Source organism: Pelobates fuscus, chromosome 1 (genome assembly GCF_036172605.1).
Source record: "Pelobates fuscus isolate aPelFus1 chromosome 1, aPelFus1.pri, whole genome shotgun sequence".
Classification (NCBI taxonomy): Eukaryota; Metazoa; Chordata; class Amphibia; order Anura; family Pelobatidae; genus Pelobates; species Pelobates fuscus.
In genome coordinates, this window is record NC_086317.1 from 68,717,602 (window position 1) to 68,733,639 (window position 16,038).

General features: G+C 43.8%; 1 protein-coding gene across 6 annotated transcripts; it reads left to right on the forward strand.

The window, feature by feature from the left end:
• Nucleotides 1-581: 581 nt before the first annotated feature.
• On the forward strand, nt 582-14,170 carry BCL7B (BAF chromatin remodeling complex subunit BCL7B). Of its 6 annotated transcripts, none has more exons than XM_063443697.1 (7): nt 582-749; nt 9,000-9,075; nt 10,835-10,907; nt 11,978-12,130; nt 12,364-12,443; nt 12,525-12,601; nt 13,223-14,170. In XM_063443697.1, the coding sequence occupies exons 1-7, from the start codon at nt 658-660 to the stop codon at nt 13,257-13,259; spliced, it is 588 nt and encodes a 195-aa protein (XP_063299767.1). In that variant the 5' UTR covers nt 582-657; the 3' UTR covers nt 13,260-14,170. The 6 variants fall into 6 exon arrangements, with proteins under 6 accessions (XP_063299767.1, XP_063299751.1, XP_063299758.1 ...); XM_063443681.1 differs by having other exon boundaries at nt 584-749; nt 10,832-10,907; XM_063443688.1 differs by having other exon boundaries at nt 587-749; nt 10,832-10,907; nt 11,981-12,130.
• The last annotated feature ends 1,868 nt before the right edge of the window (nt 14,171-16,038 follow it).

Below are 16,038 nucleotides of genomic sequence, written 5' to 3' on the forward strand. Positions count from 1 at the left end.
TTTTACATTGCAAGAAAACAAATGACATATATATATATGCACCAAAACCACTACATGATGAATTTGCTTTGTTACGGTTAGTATCCCTTATTAATTTACATGTCGATAATTAAAAACAAAAACAAGTGACAAAAAACTCTTTGACAAGTTTATTCAATAAACTCTAAATTGTGGCATACAAAATCTAAATGTCAAAGGTCCCAGTCACCTATACTGGCAGATACTTTGTATTACATTGTAATTAGTTACAAATCATGGGGGAGGTGTACACTAAACTCCACATTTTAACAAATTAAATATGGATTTTAAAACTGAGGCTAATATAACCAGGCTGCAAGCAGAAGATGGGAATTTTTCCTAATAAGATATTTTGGCCTCAGTTTTTGAAAATTGGATTTACTTTGCTCTAATTCCGAATTTAGTAAATAAATTCCCGGGTGTATGAGAAATTACATAATTTTCTTGAATTGTCATTAAAGCATTCCAGACTGCGCACGCGCCATTATTTCTCAGAACTAGGCGTGGCAATTTAATGATTGACAGCATGTGACACGCCCCCTCTCCTTGCTAGCGTGCATTCGCTCCATGTGACGACACCAGCGGAATGCACTAAAAGCACGCCCACCGCCGGCGTCAAGCAGCGGTGTCGATAGGAAAATGTCAGGCCGCTCAGTGAGAGCCGAGACCCGCAGCCGGGCCAAAGATGATATCAAAAAAGTGATGGCGGCCATCGAGAAAGTCCGCAGATGGTGAGACGCGACGGGTAAACCGAGCCGCCAAGTAATGGTGGGAGGAGGGGGGGAGGCTCGCGCCTCTGCTGACAGACACACTAGAGCCGGCAAATAACTTGCCGTGGGAAAGCCCTGATTGGAGGAGCCACTGACTGACAGGAGCTGCAGCCTATTGCAGCTCGTCCTGATGGGACCGCTAGTAAAATGAGGGACAGTGACAGCTCAGAGGGGCTGGTGAAAGGGGCGGGCTCTCTGTGGATGACGTAGACGCTCGTGAAAGTCTGTGGTAGGCTGAACTATTTATGGGAGGCATAGGTCCCGCCCTCGTTTTTGTCGTTGCTACGGCAACTGGTTTCCGCTCTGGAGAACAGCGTTCAGTGGTGTGTGTGGTCTTCGTGACGTCACTTCCATTGCGTACTTTATGACGTCATTTTGTTACGTCAGAATGTTGGAAATCGTCTTAATTGTGTAACTCGACGCAGTCGTGGACAACTACATTCACATATGAAAATATTACTGAAATTACCATTGTATCACTTTCCTTGGGAGGTTCTTCAGGGTTGTTGATATAATTGTGAATTATCAGAAATTAAATGTCCATTTCACATTTGAGGAGAGTGGGGAGGGGTATATAGGAGAGTGGGGAGGGGTATATAGGAGAGTGGGGAGGGTATAGGAGAGCAGGGTAAGTTTTGGCCTCTCATACCCAGGCATACTGAGAGGACGCGAGCATGCGCAGTGCCGGCTTGTCTTGCATTCATTGATTTCCTAGGACAGAATCATTGGCAGATTAGTGAGTGCTGCGCATGCACCTACGGTGCCCAATATTCCTCTGGGAGGAGCTCTGTCACTTTTTAATATTTCATAAAGATATAATCAATATGAAAATACTAAAGCTGATTGCATTGTAATTTCACTGAAATGTCAACACTATCTATAAAACTGAGTAGGGACTATATTGTCTTATGGGTAAGTCTGAGGTTGACAAAAGGTGGAGACTAACTTTTGCCTAAATCCAGCAGTCGTCACAAGTGATTCAATGTAAATTTCAGGGGGTGTACAGGAGAGCAGGGAGTGTAAGTTTTGGCATCTCATACCCAGGCATACCGAGAGGACGCGAGCTACTGGACTGTGGTCCGCTGCGCTTGGCCACGCTATAAGAGGTAATGAGACACACCAGGGAGGGGAGAGGACCACTAAAGGGGTGGGACACACACACTAAAGGACAGGAAGTTGGAGAAACACTGAGGGATTGAGAGAGGGATAGGGCTGGGAGAGGTACACTAATGGACCAGGAGAGGAGGTGAAGGGAAAGGAACAGTAAATATTCTTGAAAACCTAAAACAAATCTGATTGGCATGGATATTTTTTTTTTATTCAAGCGGCACTGTCATGGCCGAATCCCGTGTTGTTTTTTTGTTGTTGTTTTTTAACCCCCCTCCCGACTACACTACATCTAACTGACCCCCTAGTCACCCCCAAATGCCCCTAAGCCCCCCATATTACCTTTTTTAATTTTCTGCCCCGATCTATATTCAGGGCGCCACCATCTTTGTGTGGGTAGAGGAAGTCCCCGTGGGACGCGTCATCTGCCTACGCTAGATAGCCTGTGAGGTTCCTGCACATGCCCAGTTAAACACTTGGGCATGCGAACGGGAATTTCATCTATTCATTCATTCGTCAGATAGATGAATGAATGGATATTTCAGACGAACAAACAAACACTGAGTATCAGTGTTCGTTTATTCCTGCAGTTTATTAAAAGGAGGGAGCAGCTCCCTCCTTGTAATATGTAAAAATAGAAGCGTCAGGGAGCAGTACTCCCCGACACTTCCTAAGCCATCCAATGCCCCCCTCACTCTATGGGGGTCAATATGACTCTCATAATAGCATAAGGGAGATTAACAATAAGGGGGGGACGGGACCTATTGTCTCCTCCCCCTGGCCCCCCCGCACGGTGGGTGGGGGCTATAAATTACAATGGGGGGGACCTACTGTTCTCCCCCACCCAACCCATGAGCGGTGGGTGGGGGCCATAAATTACAATGGGGGGACCTACTGTCTTCCATCCCCCTCATTATCTTTATGGCCCCCACCCACCGCTCAAGGGTGGGGGCCGGTCAATAGGTCCCCCCCATTGTAATTTATGGCCCCCACCCACTGCACAGGGGTGAGGGCCGGTGGGAGGACAGTAGGTCCCCCCCCCCCCTGATTGTCCGTTATGGCCCCCACCCACTGTTTAGGGGTGGGGGCCAATAGGTTTTTCATTTTTTTTTTTTTTACAGTGAGCAGCCACCGGCTCACTGCTTTCTAGACATGCCCCTACTCGCGGTATAGCGAGTAGGGGCAGATCATTTACTAATACTAAGTAATCTTTACTTAGTATTAGTAAAGTTGGCTGAAAGACCAATATAGGTCTTTCAGCCTTTTGGAAGATAACTCCCTAATACCGCAAGATGCAGCCGCGGCACAAACTGAATCGGAGTTTCATTAATTCAAATGAAATTCCGTTACAAACAAAGTGCCGAATTGCGTTGTAAAACAAACAAACATACTGTTCTCATTCAGTTAGAACGCAATTTGGCAGTTTCGTCTAAAATGACCGGAAGCATCGCGAGATCAGAGGAAAGGTAAGAATTATGGGAAAATTGCTCTGACCAGCAGGAATGAAGAACAGATCCTGAGAGAGGGGGAGAAGAGGAACAGATTGAGGAAAGGTAAGATCGTCATGACCGTGCCGCTTTAATAAAAAAAATGTGCAAAAAAAAAAGAAATTGAACATGTTCAGTTAACAGTAGATTTTTGTACAAATAGTCTTTTTTCAAAACCGTAAATGTAAAGCATATCGGTATTGGTAAACTATCGGCCTAAAAGTTAACAGATTATCAGTTTAAAGACACATTACTGTGAGCATTATTGTTGTGGAGCTCTGTTATACACTCAAGCAAACCCAAACTATGGAGCTCTTTGTAAAGAGGGACATTAAGAGAGGAGACTAAACATGAGGCGTGAAGGAGGGGTCCGAGTCAAAGAGAACACCTAGGCAACGAGCCTGGGTGGTGGAGCTGATGGTAGCACCGTTGACTTGGAGGGAGACAGACACAGGAGTTGCAATACTTGAGGGAGGAAAGACCAGAATTTCAGTGGTGGTGGTGGAGAAGAGAACAATAGGGCGAAGAAGAGCGTTAAATGTGTGAAATAGTCGTTTGGGTTCACAGGAGAGTGTTTTTATGAGGGTATTGAAGTAATTTTCTTTTGCAGAGGAAAGAGCCAAGCTGCATGAGCGCAGCATAAATTTATAGTGGAGAAAGTCAGACGCACAGTGAGACTTTCTCCAACCGCATTCAGCAGTTCTGGAGCATTTTTGGAGGTATTGAATCAGCTTGGTGTGCCAAGGTTGTTGGGGGCGCTTGCTGCATTTGAATGCAGGAGGTGCCATGATGTGGGGGGAGAGGAGGAGGGGAGGGGGGCAGTATGATTCTCAAAGGAGTGGGTTTAAATAGGCGAACAGTGTGATCTTCAAAAGTAGAAAAAAAATCGGTGGGGGAGTTAGGATTGGTTGAAAGGTACATTGAGGGGAGAGAAGGATGCCTACACCACCTCCTTTACAGTTGAATACAAATGCAGAAAGAAAAGTCCTGCGCTCAACTCCCATCACTACTGGGCGGCTGCAATGACTACAGTACACATCAGCCCCAATACATAGTAAAAACTAAAGAAAAACATGTTACTTGCGCTCTATCCTTTATCCCTATGTATTTTTAAAACAAATGGAGGTCTTTTAGTTACCTCCAATGGCCATGAGAGGATTGAGCCCACCTGCCACATCAAGGACCCAGGTCTGCCTTGATGTGGCAGGTGGGCTCAATCCTCTCATGGCCATTGGAGGTAACTAAAAGACCTCCATTTGTTTTAAAAATACATAGGGATAAAGGATAGAGCGCAAGTAACATGTTTTTCTTTGGTTTTTCCTTTACAGTTGAGTCTGGGAGTGTGAGAATTGTAGCCCACCAAAACATAAAGAGGCAGGAGTAGCGCTATCAGAGTGGGACAGCCAGGTCTCTGTAAGTGCAAGTACTGTGAGTGAGTTTGAGATGAAAAAGTTGTGTATGGTTGTTTTTAAATTATTGCAGACGGAGCGGCCGTTCCGGAGTGCACACTAAATGTTGGTAAGTGAGGGTAAAGTGCACGGTATTGTGATGTGGTTTTGTGGGGCTTCTGGTTTTCTTAGTGTGTGTAGAGAAGGTAAAGGGTCCTGGATTGGGAGAGACCTCACCAACTGCTAGAAGCAGGAGGAGAGAAAGTGACAGGAAGTGTGAATGGGTTTTGTATGCATGGGGTCTAGGATGAGATCGATTGTGGGTAGGACTGAGAGAGTAGAAAAATGAGTACAAAGCATGAGATGAGATCAGGGGGAGTGTTGGAGAGAGGGGCATATGTAATTGTGGATGCGGGAATGAGTGAAGTGGGTGTAATGAGAGATTTTTATACTGCGGGAGAAGGAGGAAATAAAGAGGAGAAGACAGATCATTGTTAAACTGGGAAAATGTAAATTGGAAATAATTGGAATATCAAGAGCAGGTGAAGGTAGGGTAAATATTCTGTTTTATGGGTTAAGAAAGTGCAGGAGTGTACTAATAAGAGGCAGTGAGTACACCTGTTATTTTTACTTATCTAACATTTGGGTGTGACTAAATCTATAAATGAGCATGCGGTGGTGAGGGGAGGGTGGGTATCAAACTTCCTCACAGCAGTATTGGGGCTTGATAGTTTTGAAATCAGGCTGTTGAATAAAGATATGTGAGGGTCAGATAGCCTTGCAATGAAGCTGAGGGAGGGGGTATGTATCTAGGCACAGAGATGAAGGGGTGTTTATTCAAATAAAAACAAACATATCAATAAAAGAAGGGAGGGGTTAGAGGTCAGTCAGAAATCAGAGGGGAAATAGAGGAATGCATATAGGTGAATACAATACATACAGGGCTAGCAAAACTACACTTTAGCATGACAGACAGGATATAAAGGCAAGACTATATACAATGCACACAGGATATATAAAATAAATGTACATGGTGGTTAAATTAAAGGGACACTTTAGTCACCTGAACAACTTTAGCTTAAGGAACACTATAGTCACCTAAATTATTTTAGCTAAATAAAGCAGTTTTAGTGTATAGATCATTCCCCTACAATTTCACTGCTCAATTCACTGTCATTTAGGAGTTAAATCACTTTGTTTCTGTTTATGCAGCCCTAGCCACACCTCCCCTGGCTATGATTGACAGAGCCTGCATGAAAAAAAAAAAACTGGTTTCACTTTCAATCAGATGTAATTTACCTTAAATAATTGTATCTCAATCTCTAAATTGAACTTTAATCACATACAGGAGGCTCTTGCAGGGTCTAGCAAGCTATTAACATAGCAGGGGATAAGAAAATCTTAATTAAACAGAACTTGCAATAAACAAAGCCTAAATAGGGCTCTCTTTACAGGAAGTGTTTATGGAAGGCTGTGCAAGTCACATGCAGGGAGGTGTGACTAGGGTTCATAAACAAAGGGATTTAACTCCTAAATGGCAGAGGATTGAGCAGTGAGGCTGCAGGGGCATGTTCTATACACCAAAACTGCTTCATTAAGCTAAAGTTGTTCAGGTGACTATAGTGTCCCTTTAATGAAGCAGTTTTGGTGTATAGAACATGCCCCTGCAGCCTCACTGCTCAATCCTCTGCCATTTAGGAGTTAAATCCCTTTGTTTATGAACCCTAGTCACACCTCCCTGCATGTGACTTGCACAGCCTTCCATAAACACTTCCTGTAAAGAGAGCCCTATTTAGGCTCTTTATTGCAAGTTCTGTTTAATTAAGATTTTTCTTATCCCCTGCTATGTGAATAGCTTGCTAGACCCTGCAAGAGCCTCCTGTATGTGATTAAAGTTCAATTTAGAGATTGAGATACAATTATTTAAGGTAAATTACATCTGATTGAAAGTGAAACCAGTTTTTTTTTTTTCATGCAGGCTCTGTCAATCATAGCCAGGGGAGGTGTGGCTAGGGCTGCATAAACAGAAACAAAGTGATTTAACTCCTAAATGACAGTGAATTGAGCAGTGAAATTGTAGGGCAGTGATGGCGAACCTTTTTGAGCTCGAGTGCCCAAACCGCAATACATGCCAACTTTTTTTTCCTTAAAGTGCCAACGCGGCAATTGCGTGTGTGTGTGGGGGGGGGGGGGGGGGTGCGTGTGTGTGTGTGGGGGTTGTATGTGTGTGAGACGGGTGCTGTGCGTGGGGTAGGGGTGCTGTATGTGTGTGTGAGACGGGTGCTGTGGGGGGGTAGGGGTACTGCTGGGGGGGTAGGGGTACTGTGTGGGGGGTAGGGATACTGCTGGCGGGGTATGGGTACTGTGTGTGGGGGGTATGGGTACTGTGTGTGGGGGGTAGGGGTGCTGTGTGTGGGGGGGTAGGGGTGCTGTGTGTGGGGGGGTAGGGGTGGTGTGTGGGGTGGTAGGGGTACTGCTGGGGGTGGTAGGGGTACTGCTGGGGGTGGTAGGGGTACTGCTGGGGGTGGTAGGGGTACTGCTGGGGGGGGTAGGGGTACTGCTGGGGGGATGGTAAGGGTGCTGGGGGGTAAGGGTGCTGGGGGGTAAGGGTGCTGCTGTGGGGGAGTAGGGGTACTGCTGGGTCAGTATCCCTCCCCCCATCCCTCCTTCGTACCATTAATGAAGTGTGGGGGGGGGGGGACAGCCATCCCTGGTGGTCCGGTGGTGGTACCGTCATCCCTGGTGGTCCGGTGGTGGCAGGCAGTGCTTCCGTGTCGGGAGGCAGGGGGAGGGATCTGTGAAGCAGCTCCCCTGTCCTCCCGCGCGATGCTGTGTGGAGCGTTGCCATGGTAACGCCCGGCAACGCTCCACACAGCATCGCGCGGGAGGACAGGGGAGCTGCTTCACAGATCCCTCCCCCTGCCTCCCGACACGGAAGCAGAGTAGGCGCCTGCCGTTTCGGGCAGGCAGGTGCCTACTCTGCAGTGATGGCAGACCTGTGGCCGCGTGCCCACAGAGAGGGCACGGCGTGCCACCTGTGGCACACGTGCCATAGGTTCGCCATCACTGTTGTAGGGGAATGATCTATACACTAAAACTGCTTTATTTAGCTAAAGTAATTTAGGTGACTATAGTGTTCCTTTAATAAGAGCAGTCTCTGTGGAGTGCAGGAGGCAAAATCTAGACTGAAGAGGGTCAAGGAGAGAGTTAGAATTGAGGAAGCAAGTCAGACGGGTAGAGACAAGTTTTTCCTGAAGCTTTGAGGAAAAAGGGAGCAGGGATATGGGACGATAGTTGGAAGGAGAAGCTGGGTCAAGATGTCTTTTTTAGGACAGGTACAACCGTAGCATGCTTAAGAGGAGCAGGGACAACACCAGAGGGGAGAGAGTAGTTGAAGATGTGTGTTAAGGATGGCACAAGACAAGGGGCAAGAGATCTGATGAGGTGAGATGGGATGTGGTGGGACGAGAGGAAAGGAGAAGTGCAGCCACCTCCTGTTCAGTAGCTGGAGGAATGGCTTGGAGGGTAGGGATGGTACTGTCAAAGTGAGGTTGAGATAGGGGGATTCATTCATTCATTAACTGTTCTATCTCCGTAAAGTAACATGCAAAGCTATCAGCTGAAAGATTAGTTTTGGGGAATGGGGGGGTTTTAATGAACAGGGATACGGGGCATGGGTTGGGATGGGGACAAGGTAGATGGGGCAGAGACAGCTTAATACAACATTGTCTGTAATGTGTTAGGTCATAGTCATATAAATGATGGTTTTAGTGTGGTCTTCCAGAAGGCTACCTTTGCTTATTGCAGATGATCAGCTGATGGAGCACTGACTTTCTTACAGCAGTATTGGGGTTTGATAGCTTTCTGTGGGCCTGCTCAGCACATAATTTATGGAAGCTGTAGTTTAGCAATAAACATTCTAGTGCAAGCTGTATAGTGATATCATTATTATTATTTATATAGCGCCAGCAAATTCTGTAGTGCTGTACAATGGGATAAAAGCTATCAATGAACCTATCTGCATTGTGTGCTTTACAGCTTTCATTATCAAGCTGACCACTTTCTGTGCAGAATTATTATTGGCTTGTTTTTTTATTTTTATTTTTTTAAATAAACCTTTACTTATAAATTATTTTTTTAAATAAACTATCTTTGAGTTTTGCTAACCGATTTCTATTTGTGATGGAATACATTATATTAATGTCCTAAAATATTGTGCTTCTCTTCAGGGAGAAGAAATGGGTAACCGTTGGTGACACTTCGCTGCGAATATTCAAGTGGGTTCCTGTAATCGATGGAAGAGATGTAAGTGCTCAATATCTCTAAATTACTCAACAAATCTAGTCCTCTAGATAGCTGCAGTGGTGTTTCCAAGTATAAATGGCCAGTAAGAAGCACTCTGCCACTTGACATAAAGTACCATTTGACAGAAAAGTTACTGGCATGAAACCTAAAGAAATTCTTGCAGTCGCTAGTCAAATATTGGTTTTAATGTTTGTAAATCCGTAAAAGATTAAGACCAGCTTTTTTTTTTTAAATTAATTTTGTTCCCAAAATTGTATTTATCTTGCTCTCTGTCTTGACTGTTTGTTACACAGGCAGTAGAGAGTAATGTACAGTGTAGCAATGTGAAGTATAATAAAAAAAAAAAACACTTCATAAGTAACAGTATGTAGTGGTTATGGTGTCTGGAGTGCCCTGGCACACCCCAATGTAAGTACCGTATATACTCGAGTATAAGCCAAGTTTTTTAGCACATTTTTTGTGCTAAAAAACCCCAACTCTGCTTATACTCGAGTCAATAGTCTGTATTATGGCAATTTGCATTGCCATAATACAGACTGGGGGAGAGGGGTGCTGGCAGAGCTGTAACTTACCTGTCCTGCAGCTCAGCACTGGGAGCTGACAGAGGGAGCTGCACGGACGGCGCGGAGGAGGAGGGAGCTGACAGGAGCTGCAGGACAGGTAAGTTACAGCTCTGCCAGCACCCCTCTCCCCCCACTGAACTGCCAATGCCACTGGACCACCAGGGAAGGAGAGCCCCCCTCCCTGCCATGTATCAAGCAGGGAGGGGGGACGAAAAAAAATAAAAATTGGTAATAATAAAAAAAAATTAATTATTAAATAAATAAAAAATAATAAAAAATAAAATTAAAATTTAAAAAAAAAAAAAATTCCCACCCCCCCACCAAGGCTCTGCAACACACACACACACACACCACTCATACACACACACACTGCATTCATTATACACACACTGTAAATAAATATTCAATTAATATAATTTGTTTAGGATCTAATTTTATTTAGAAATTTACCAGTAGCTGCTGAATTTCTCACCCTAGTCTTATACTCGAGTCAATAAGTTTTCCCAGTTTTTGGGGGTAAAATTAGGGGCCTCGGCTTATATTCGGGTCGGCTTATACTCGAGTATATACGGTAGTTAAACCATTTGGTAAGAAGCTAAACCATTAGAAAGAGGTTTACTTACATTGGAGGCGGGGCACAGTTTGCAGTGGTGTTTATGGTGTTTGGCATGTACAGGATACTCTTTCTAGTCCTTGCTCCCACATATGGAGTTCTCATCCAAAATAAGTGCTGATTTTATAGACTGCACATGCTTTTCCCCCCTTAACATAACATGCAAGTACCACTGACTCCCCTATACCAAAATCCAATTCATCCTTGTCCTTGTAATACACCTAATCTATGCACTCAACCTGCCCCTAGTGACGTCACGGATAACACTTTAATCATTAACATTTATTGGGGATTACGCACATGTTGCTGGATTATGGGGTGCTGAGGTGTGAAGCTGATTGGTGTTGGGATTAAGGATTAAAGGGCTATGGTTTGATAGTGCTAGCATATGGGTTCTGTAAGGGCTGTCAGGTGCTTTGATATGGAGCAGGTATATATTGGTGCAGCGTTGTTGCTGTGGGAGGAGTGATATCTTGTTGCCATATGTGCAATCAAATTACTTTGGGTTGATTCCTTTCAGCTTCCATACTCTTTGGATACATAAGGTTTTTATGACTAATGTAAATCTTTGTGTTTCCAGAAGGACAAGAAGTGTACCACAGCTCTAAACAGCGCTTCATCCACTGCCAACTCCTCCCTCCTCCTGGAATTTCAGGGTAAGTTCCAGCGTTACTCGATGCTTATTGTCCACAGCACAGTCCTGGACATAGGATAAGTCTATGCACAAACCTTGCTTAAATGTTTGACTTATAAATCTTTGCTTATACATGATTCTTATTGTTGTGGTTCAGCCCACTGATGTCCACCATCTTCTAGCGCATGTCCTATTTGTTGAATTTCCCATTTTCCTGAGAATGGCAGTGGTCCCTAGGACAAACCACATAAATAAACAATTCTCACAACGGCGTTTACGCACCGCATACCAAATTGTAGTGCTTTAAAACTCAAATTGCAAAATGTAGGCTAATATGACTTCTTTTGAAAAATTCTCCAGCCTCAATGTATTCTCACCCCTCCGATCTGAAAACAAATTGCAATAACTGACTCTTGTACATACCATTCTAAAGAAGTTTCTTTTCAAGAAAATGGCAGCAAACCTTTTTGCTGACTGCCTTGAGGTGATTTTATTTCCCCTCTTCTTACTGTGTAGACGTTTAGTATTTTCTATGTATCGTATTCAAATGTTGACATCTGCTTGGGGTGAATCAAAATGTTACTGCATTAATTTTAGAAAAACTCCACTTCAGCGCAGTCTTTGTTGATGTATTTAGGGTTTAGTCACCTGCTGTGGACCTCACAACATGCAGTCCTATCATTTGCAATATGCCAAATTTACGGTCTTGGTAGTAGGCTAGGGGTTGTGGGAGCTGAGGCTACAGATTAGGATTAGTATTATGAGCGTTTAGGGTTGTGATGATGGCCATTACATTCTACATATCCCAGAGTGAACTATACCTACAATCCAAGGTACTTAAAATGCACTCCAAATTTGCTGATTGACTCACTTCATTTTAAGTAAAGCAGACCTTGAATTTATACAAATTACCCATCACTCTTAAACATAAATGTAGATAAACGGTAACCTTTTCATCGATATAATTGTACATGTTATTTGGAAACTATGAATTGCTCAAATGCAACGGTCAAGCTTATCCTTGAACATTGAGTTATTAGCACTATCCTGTTTTGATATGTGTCTGCCATTTACTTTGGTTTTTCCATCCAGCAGATGAGACCAGCAATCAGAGCTCGCTTGAAGATGTTTACCAACTGAAGATGGAAAGCAGTACTTCTAGCCCCAGCCCACCACACAGTGAATCCCAGAGTCCAGTGCACAACTCAGACTCTCAACCTCCAACACTAGGACAAGAGAGCTTTGGTAACTAGCCTCTAAATTAAAGTATTGGCTATTTCGAAGTTTATTTAAATCTTTGTTTTCAGGTCCTTATATATTGATTTTATTTTGATCAAAATTTGCAATCCCATGGTTATTTCTCAATATTTTCTACTTTACCGATAAAAGATCTGCCTATGTTTATCTGTAATCCAACCATACATGTAATCACTGCTTATGGTTCTTTTATCGCTAATCTGGGTCTGTAATTGTTCTAGAATCCTGTGTGCCTTCTTCAGACTTGATTGATGAACCACCCACTCTAACAAAGGAGGAGCCAGCCCTTTCTGCTTCCCAGGTATTCAATGGTGATGGAAGCTCACTATTGATGTGAAATTATCTCTAACAGCCAATGTTTTTTCTTCTGTGGTTTTTTTAGAGAACATATATATATGAGATTCCTAACAGAGCGAAAATCACACAAAGATTTGTCATTAATGAAGATTCCAAAACTGGGTATGGATGCTCCCAGGCAACACAGAAACTGGAGTGGGGGATGCTGGGTGATGTGGGTTTTGGAAATGGGCCTACACAAACTGAACGTTACCACGTGGTGCAGATATTGAGATTAGGTCTATCCACAAGACACTTGGTTTTGGTGGTTTGGCACGTGACAAGATAACTTGCATCTGTTAGTGAGTGGGGTCAAGCCTTGTCTGAAGTATTCCAATGTGAATGTCTCAAACCATGTAATGAAAATGCATAGAACAGCTTAGTCATATAAACACCAGTGTGCTTTGCCTAGAACCACAGTATTGTTGTTTTTTTTTGTTTTTGTTTTTTTTTTAATATTTAAAATATCTTTGTGCACAAGGTTTGACTGCCATTGGCTTGGCGGAAAGAGGTGGTGACCAGAATATAGCATATATAATGTGTTAGGCAGTGCTTAAATTTCTAGTCCTATGCTACTAGCCATGCAAACTACTGCAAGCCTGGAGGTTGTATGGTCCACATACCAGCGATTAAATGGCTACTGAATTTTCACTTGCCAGTGGCTAGGACAAGTGGAAGTTTTGAGCCATGTGTTAGAATTTATTAATGTGGCAATTCCAAAAATATTCTGTTTTATTTTGACAGAGTGAGGAGATGGACGATTCTGGAGCCCCTCCTCTGAAGAGGGTATGCCGAGATGTGCCTTCAGAGCTCCCCGCTGCTTCAGAGAGTTAATTTCTGCCATAAATTGCACTTATTCGTCTTGCTGTGACAGCCTTTGGAGAGCCTTAGCTGACAATGTTTGCACTGGTGGCTGGATGTTGTAATTACCCAAATGCACTTACTAATTGAAGGAATGTCGTCCAGCCTCAGAGGCACAACGGAAAGAGTCAAACTCAGTTCTGCTTTGAATAAAGAATTTTTTTTTCTCTCTCCCTTTTTTTTTTTTTTTCTCCTTCTTCAAAAGAAGCCACACTGCACTATTGCTTTCACCATTTCTATGCCAGAAATACATCTTTCCCTGACCTGCAGATGGTCAATGCAGTTGTTGATTACTCTTCACTCAGAGACTTCAGTTCTAGTGCCTACTCTAAAATAACAACCAGGCAATTGTTCAGTATCAACAGCATCATCATCCATTTAGATCTATATTATGGTAATTTGCTCTTAAAAACCTGTATTTTCTCTGCATCCCCAATCCCTTAAATATTTCAAGTCTTGCTCATCCAGCATATCTATTATCCTCAGAGTTTCTCCAGAAAGCACATATGTTGATGTGCAGAAGGACTTCCAACATGATAGGCAGCCAGATAGGTAACACCCAATTGTATATGTCCACAGTTGATGGCAACCAAATACATTTAAAAAAAAAACTATACCATTTAGTCAGTTCATCCGTCAATTTCACCGTATGTTATTCCTTAATCGGAAACCTTAATTTTCTCCAGTGAAAATATTCATGATAGGAAAACAGAGAGGTCCAACCATTTGCTTCATGCTGCAGAACATTCTGTTGTGATGTGTTTTGTAGCTATAAGTGTGCATTTTGCACAACTGAGAATATTTTTAATAAATAAATGTTATTTGGAAAAATGTTTGCTGCTTTTATTACAAAATATTGAGATGTAGAAATTGGCAAACTAATTCTAGAAGTTTCCAGAGAGAATTTCAGAGAAGTTCTAACATGTTAATTTTTTTTTTCTTTTCTGAGAAATGTGCAGAGTATGGCAAGTAAGTATCCAAAGATGTTTTTGTCTAATTAATGAGATCGGTATAAAGTTCAGTCCAAATACACTTCGGCTTGTTTTTTTAGGCTGTTTGAGTACATGGCCCTCTTAAAAATAAATATAAAATGTCTAGGTATGCGCGATTTATTATTATTGGCATTTCTGTAACTCCAACAAACTGCATAGTGCTTTTTCCGTATGATGAGCAAAAATTAAACCTTAAAAAGCAGTGGACTAAGAACTGAAGCATTACACATACTACAGAACTTTTGAAATGGTGTCCACAAATGCATTTAAAGGACAGCTGATACCTCAAAAAAGTTTTAATATAATAATCCTTTCATCAAGTGCTGAAAGGAAATATATTCTTTAAATGAAGTTCTATGTAAAAAAACTAAAATTGAGAAATGCTCATCCTTACCTGTAGTATATGACAAGATGTTTTAGCCATTCCTAAAACTATAGTGTCTCTCTGCCCGCCTTTCCCCCGCGAAAACGAAAGGGTTTAAAAAAAAAAAACCAAACATGTGACCACTCATCTCAGCATGGGCATACCGTGGGGTTGGAGAAACCGGTGGCGCAAAAATCTGTAGTCACTGTGACCAGTGAGTTTTGCACCCCCAGGTTGTGTGCGGCTCCAAAAGGGAGCCACACGCACGATACACTCACAGGGGAGGGCTTACCCCTTGCACACTGCATAGGAGCACCGGGTGTCACGTGACTACCTGGCGCTCACTCTGATGCAGGCACTGCACGCTGCGCCGGACACAGAGGCCCCCCTCCGCTACCATGACAAGTAAAACAGCAGAGGAGTGCTGCCTGCCTGGGAGGGAGGGAGGTATTGTGGAAGGGGGAGGTTTACATGGGGAAAGTTAGGGGTGAAAAAGGGAGGTTGGCATGTGTGGATATGGAAGGGGGAGGGATATATTTAAAGGATGGGGGGGAAATATGGAAGGGGGAGGAAAATATTTAAGGATGGGGGGGAGATATGGATGGTAGGGGAAGGGAGATATGGGGGAGCGATAAGGATGGAAGGGAGGGAGACATTGGGGGAGAGATAAGGATGAAAGGGGGGGAGAGATATGGATGGAAGGGGAGGTTGACGTGGGGGGACAGAGATATGGATGGAAGGGGAGGTTGACGTGGGGGGACAGAGATATGGATGGAAGGGGAGGTTGACGTGGGGGGACAGAGATATGGATGGAAGGGGAGGTTGACGTGGGGGGACAGAGATATGGATGGAAGGGGAGGTTGACGTGGGGGGACAGAGATATGGATGGAAGGGGAGGTTGACGTGGTGGGACAGAGATATGGATGGAAGGGGAGGTTGACGTGGGGGGACAGATATGGATGGAAGGGGAGGTTGACGTGGGGGGGACAGAGATATGGATGGAAGGGGAGGTTGACATGGGGGAGGATAGATATGGATGGAATTGGAGGATGACATGGGGGCGTGGGAGACATGGATGGAAGCAGGGAGAAAACCATGGAAGGGAGGGAAACAGAGCCATGGAAGAGAGGGGAGAAAACCATGGAAGGGAGGGAAACGGAGCCATGGATGGAAGGGGGGTAGAAGCGAACGGAGAGTGCAGTCACACCATACCCTGCCTGGAGATTGCAGAGGGACTAGGGAGCTAGCGGAGCAGATAGTGCGGCTACACCTAAGGTGTGACACCTTACCTACCTCGCTGACACTTCAGTTTGCCAAGGGAGTGAGCCGAGCGGACATCCAGA